The sequence below is a fragment of the Dipodomys merriami genome, unplaced genomic scaffold (genome assembly GCF_024711535.1).
Source record: "Dipodomys merriami isolate MVZ:Mamm:240054 unplaced genomic scaffold, mDipMer1.0.p SCAF_62, whole genome shotgun sequence".
In the NCBI taxonomy this organism is placed as follows: Eukaryota; Metazoa; Chordata; class Mammalia; order Rodentia; family Heteromyidae; genus Dipodomys; species Dipodomys merriami.
In genome coordinates this window covers 1,483,715-1,489,645 of record NW_027206202.1, presented here as the reverse complement: position 1 = coordinate 1,489,645, position 5,931 = coordinate 1,483,715, and the positions used below count along the sequence as shown (strand labels likewise).

Here is a 5,931-nt window from a genome sequence, read left to right as displayed (position 1 = left end):
CCCGCGCCACGCTCAGGGCCCGCCTCCGAGGCTCCTGGCCAATCACAGGCGTTCTCCATTCCTTCACAGGGCAGAACCGGAGGTAAAACCAATCATTGACGTGGGTTTTGGTACAACCCGCCTTTTACCCACACTGGACCAATCAGAAGAAGCTTCAAAGGTTGCACTATTAAACTCTCACCCTCGAATTCTTCCGCCTAAGCGGAACCTCTTAAAGGGAGAGGTACCAATTTGACTCCGGAAAGAGACTAGAGCGCAACGCAGAGCGCAGGCGCTTTACTTGCCTGGTGGCGTCAAGCTGAGCCCTAAGCCAAGCGGCAAGTGGGTTATGAACTGGATGGGAAAATCCTATAAATGAAGGACCTTACGCCTAGGGACAGGAGAAACTTTCTAAGTCTAGCTCGCATTCTATTTGAATGAGATTGAAGGAAAAGAGGAAGATGGTCAGCAAGGACTAGGACCCACTTTTATTTTCCTACCTCAGATGTGTCTTTAGTTCAAAGAAGTTACACTCCCTCCCCATCCTTGTCCCAAGGAAAAGAATCATTCAGTCGTCCTTGAATAAAAAATGGTTCTAGATTATCCAGATGCTATCCTATAGAGAGGTGGCATTCAGGTCTAAACTTCAGGATCCTGGTACTACTCTGTGGATCTGGAATTGGAAATTTTAGGTACCTCAACCCCCACCCTTCAGGAACTTCCCCAGGATTATTGTTGCTGATTTTTTTGGGGTGTGTGTGCCAGGCCTTGAAAATAATAGAATTTCACATTAGAAAATCACTTACCCTCGGAATTGTGAAAGCATTGTCTTTTAGCTCCCAGTCTTCATGGTAAGTAAGACAACGTCCTTAATCATAAACCTTTAAATCACGGCAATTAGAAGCATGAGCTCTGGAGTTAAGACTTTCTGTGTGACTTAGCACACAATGTTTTTCTTTTCTTTTTCTTCTTTTGCCAGTCCTGAGGCTTGAACTCAGGGTCTGGGCACTGTCTCCGAGCTTCTGTTGCTCAAGGCTAGCACTCTATCACTTGAGTCACAGGGCCACTTCTGGCTTTTTCCCTGTATGTGATACTGAGGAATTGAAGCCAGGGTTTCATGCATGCTAGGCAAGCACTCTACCACTAAGCCACATTCCCAGCCACATTGTTTTTCTTTTCTGGACATATTTCTTAATCTTCCAGCACCTTAACTTCATTTGCAAAACAAGGTTGTTGGAATTTTGAGTTAATACATCTAAAGCACTCAGTGCCTGGCACAGAGCATACTGTGGAACCATTTGCTGTTGTTTGGTAGTGTCCCTTTATCGCTGGCATATTGAAATTTAATAAAATAATATAATATGCTTCATTTTTTTTTTTTTTTGGTGCTGGTACTGGGGCTTGAACTCAGGGCCTAAATGCTGTCCCTTTGCTTTTTCCTCAAGGATGGTACTCTATTGAGCCACACCTCTACTTACAGTTTCTTGGCTAATTGGAGATGTGTTTCCTGGAGCTGGGTGCTTGTGCCTCAAAGGGTGTCTGTGGCTCAAACTTGTAATCCCAGCTACTCAGGAGTACTGAGATCTGAGGATCTTGGTTTGAGCCAGCCTGGGCAGGAAAGTCCATGAGACTCTTTTTTTTTTTAATTTTTTTTTATTTTTATTTTTTATTTTTTTGGGTCCAGTTGTGGGGCCTTGAACTCTGGGCCTGGGCACTGTCCCTCAGCTCTTCAGCTCAAGGCTAGCGCTCTACCACTTGAGCCACAGCGCCACTTCTGGCTTTTTTGCTTATGTGGTGCTGAGGATTCGAACCCAGGGCCTCAGGCATGCAAGGCAAGCGCTCTACCACTGAGCCACCTTCCCAGCCCCGTCTATGAGACTCTTAATTCCAGTTAACCTACAAAAAGGGGTAGGTGTCAGTGGCTCGCATCTGTAATCCTAGCTACTCAGGAGGCTGAGATCTGAGGATCGTGGTTTACAGCCAGCTCCAGCAGGAAAGTCTGTGAGACTCTTATCTCCAATTAACCCCAGAAAACCAGAAGTGGCACTGTCTCAAATGGTAAAGCACTAGCCTTGAGCTGAAGAGTGCAGGGACAGCACCCAAGCCCAGAGTTCAAGCCCTATGACCAACCAAAAAAAAAAAAAAAGCAAGAGCAAGAAAGGGACAGTCCCACGCCAAGTCTAAGCACCAGCATCTCCCCCCCTCCAACCCCCCTTCCCCCCACCCCCGCCCCATTCCCTGTGTGTGTTCACAACAGAAAAGGAATCTCATAGACTTTTCTGCCCAGCTGGCTTCAAACTACAATCCTTGGGTCTAGAGTTCTGAGAATCTAGGATTACATGTATGAGCCATCAGTGCTCAGCAGAATTTTTATTTTTCTTTAATTTATTTATTTTCAGGTCCAGTTGTGAGGTATGAACTCTGGGCCTGGGTGCTGTCCCTCAGCTCTTCAGGTCAGGGCTAGAGCTCTACCACTTGAGCCACAGCGCCACTTCTGGCTTTTTTTCTTTTTGCTTATGTGGTACTGAGGAATCGAACCCAGGGCCTCAGGCATGCAAAGCAAGCACTCTACCACTGAGCCACCTTCCCAGCCCCTCAGCAGGATTTTTATTTGTTCCTTCTTGCTACACTGGGCATTGAACCTGGGACCTTGTGCATCCTAGGTAAACACTTAGCTACCTTGCTCCACTTAATGGCTAAGTTGAGGAAGAGGGTGGGCAGTCTCATTTTTTCTTGCTTTGTCCTCTGCTGTGCCTGGTGTTCCTGACTGCCCCTTTCCCAGGCAAGAGGTGAGTCACCTGTGTAATGGGAGGAGTTTGAGAAGTATAAAGATCTAATTAAATTGCATAAAAGCTTTCAACTGTTTTCATCCTTAGCCCTGACCCCCTCACCTTTCTAAGCACCTCTGGAGCCTATCAGTTTACTTCCTGTTGGTCTCCCCTGGCAGCTTCTAAGGCTTATCCCTCTCCCAGCCCCTTCCACTTTCCAAATCTTTCCTTTGCTATTTTTCCTCCTGCCCTTGGATTCCTCAAGTATATATCCATTTTCAGTCCCTTTGTGTCATATCAGGAAGAAGATACAAATCTAAATCTGGGTATTAAACCTTCCGGTCCAGGATGAGAGAAAATAACTCTTTCCACTTTGCTGGATTCTAAATGTATCAACAAGTTTAGTTGATAAGGCCAAAAGCTTGAGAATCGCCAAGAAGCAAACATTAGCCAGACAAGTTTTCCAACAAAGTCCCTTTTATTTATTAAACCAAAAGAAATTAGTAATTAAATCACCAGGAATTTTTCAGCACAATATTTAACATCTTAATGACCACCAAGGCCTGGGCTCTAGAGCTTGCTCTGCCTCTCCCAGTCCTTACCGGGCTTTAGAGGGAAAGACATCATTAATAGAGACCAAGTCAGGTGGTTGCATGTCCTCCTTTCCCAGTCATTGGACAAGCTGCTCAACTCTTGTCCAGAGTAGGAAAAGAGACAGTTCCTCAGAAAAAAAATCTAATAAAAGAATTTGACATTGCATCATAAGATTTCTCTTAACAATTTAGACTTATCAATAGTATTGGTTCAAACTCATTTGCTTCTCATTTTCATGTTGCAACTTAGTTTTTGTGTAGGTAATTCTAATAATCTCACCCCCTGTGCAGAAATGAATCAACCCAGTGCAAAGACAAATCCATCAAACTGGAACAGCTTCATCTTCATCTTGCTTTCAAAAGAGAAAGCAGGTTTTGGCTTTTTTTTTTTTTTTCTGCTCCTCATCTATCTACCCAAGAGATGAACACATGTCCCTACCCCTCCCACCCCCAAGTTCAAAATGTTACTTCTGGCCTTGGAATGTACACACGGGCAGCTTTTGATGACTTGATTCGAATCACCTAGACAGGGCAGCTGGAACCACTACGCAGGCAGGCTTCTTTGGAAATTTCTTAAAATCAACACTTGAGACTCATCCATCATCGTGTACAAAGGCTTGAAGTTCCTAACAACTTCTGCTATTCCATCTCACGAATTAGGCTCAGAGGAAGCGTTGGAATTATCAGGAGCAGCAGCAGCAGCAGTGGCACCACGAGGTAGAACCTCAATAACTCGAGGCTTATCAATGATCCGAGCCGTCCTGTTTCCCTTTTCCACGATGCCGACAATCCAAGCTTGGTGACCCTCTCCATACTTTGAAGATTTGATTTCAGAACAGAAGCGGGCTGCCTGTTCTCTTGGCAGACAAATGAGCAGTCCTCCAGAGGTTTCAGATGAGGTTCCTTGGAGGAGTCCGAACCGCCCACTGGCCTTGCTGACGGCAGCCATCTTGGCGATGATTGGCAGATTATGAATGACAAATGACACCTCGTTTCTCTGCTGTTTGGCCAGATTCTGAGAGTGTCCCAAGATGCCAAAGCCTGTGATATCGGTGGCTGCATGGGCATTAAATGTGTGCATTAACCCAGCGGCAGTTCTGTTCAGGGTAGCCATATTGAACATGGCTTCCTGATAGGCCAGCTCGACTTCCTCTTTCGAGACTACCATCTTTATCTTACCCCACCTTTCGGGGTTATCCAACCATTGGTGGGCATTGACGGCAACCTGGGTTCCTAAGGGTTTGGTCAACACGAGCACATCCCCTACCACAGCGCTGTCAGGCATGATGAATTCATTGGGCTGACATACCACAGTGGCCACCCCACCGATGATAATCCAGGGGTTGACCACTGTCTGTCCACCCGTCACTGCGGTCCCTCCCTCCTCAGCAGCATCCCGAAAGCCTTTGACCATGAGCGGTGTCACCTTCTCTCGTTCCTCCTCACTCATACTCTGGCTGACGCTGAGTAACATTAGCATGTTGTCACATTCAGTAATGCCCATGGCGTAGAGATCACTCAGCACGTTGGCACACGCTATTCGCCCCATCATGTAAGGATCTTCGACCAAGGGGTAAAAGAAGTCAGTGGTCTGTATCAGCGACAGACCCCCGTGCCTCAGCGGGATGACGCACGAGTCCATCCCAATGCTCAGGGTGGGAAAGGCTGCGGCGGCTTGCAGGCCAGCTTCCTGGGCCACCTCATCGAGGCTTCCAACCAAGCCGGGGCCCAGCGGGGGCCGCATGGCCGGCTGCGTCAGTCCCTCCAGGAGTTTGAGCAGCGTCTCCTGGGGGACCTTGCAGCCTCAGCCCTTCATGCCGGAGAAGCCCGTCAGCCGCCAAGTCGGGCTGAGGCCCAGGGCTTGGGGCTCAAAGGGCCGGTAGCTCGAAAAGCCCCGGCCCAGAGACAAGATCGCCGGGCCCGAGGAGCCTTCCGCCGCCGCCACCACCATCGCCGCCATCGCCTCGCCGCTGGCGCCCGCGGCCGCTTCTGCCATCACTGCCGGCCTCGGCCGAGACAGGAGGCGGGGAGGAGAGACGGCTTTCAAAACAAAAATGCTACTCGAGTTAGCGTGAAGTAACAGTCAGATATTACCCGAAGAGCTGGCTCCCTCACGCGGCCCGCGCGGCACGACCACAACGCGCGACTCACGCCACACCGGTGCCTTCCGGAGCCAGAAGCCGCCGGCTTCCTCTATTTATAGAGACCTGGTGATTGACACATGCGCCATCCAATGAAGACGCTGCCCCCCCGAGAGAGGCGGGCGCTTTCACTCCGAAAGGTGCTGGCAACTGCCGGGTTGCAAAAGAAGATCCCGGCGGGGGTGGCGGGACGTCACGTGCGTCCCGTTCGCCCGGCTTGAAATTTAAATGATCTCTCGGGAGTGGCGGGGACCGAAGTCCAGAATTCTTGCAAGCGAAGGATGACTAAGTGATCTCGGCCAAGGTCGTTTGACCGCACACACGAAATCGATCGCGTAGAAAAACAGCCCTGGAGACACAACCCGAGAGATTAAGGCAGCAAATGGCGACATCCACACAGCGGAACCCGCGCGCAGCTCCGCGACACTTCGGGCGGGAAGGTCGGACCCC

At 49.1% G+C, this 5,931-nt stretch overlaps 1 protein-coding gene across 1 annotated transcript; it reads right to left on the bottom strand.

Annotated features, from left to right (window-relative positions):
- Positions 1-3,206: 3,206 nt before the first annotated feature.
- LOC138814969 (selenide, water dikinase 2-like) lies at positions 3,207-5,517 on the bottom strand. Its single transcript, XM_070004131.1, has one exon. The coding sequence runs from the start codon at positions 5,334-5,336 to the stop codon at positions 3,990-3,992; it is 1,347 nt and encodes a 448-aa protein (XP_069860232.1). The 5' UTR covers positions 5,337-5,517; the 3' UTR covers positions 3,207-3,989.
- Positions 5,518-5,931: the final 414 nt, after the last annotated feature.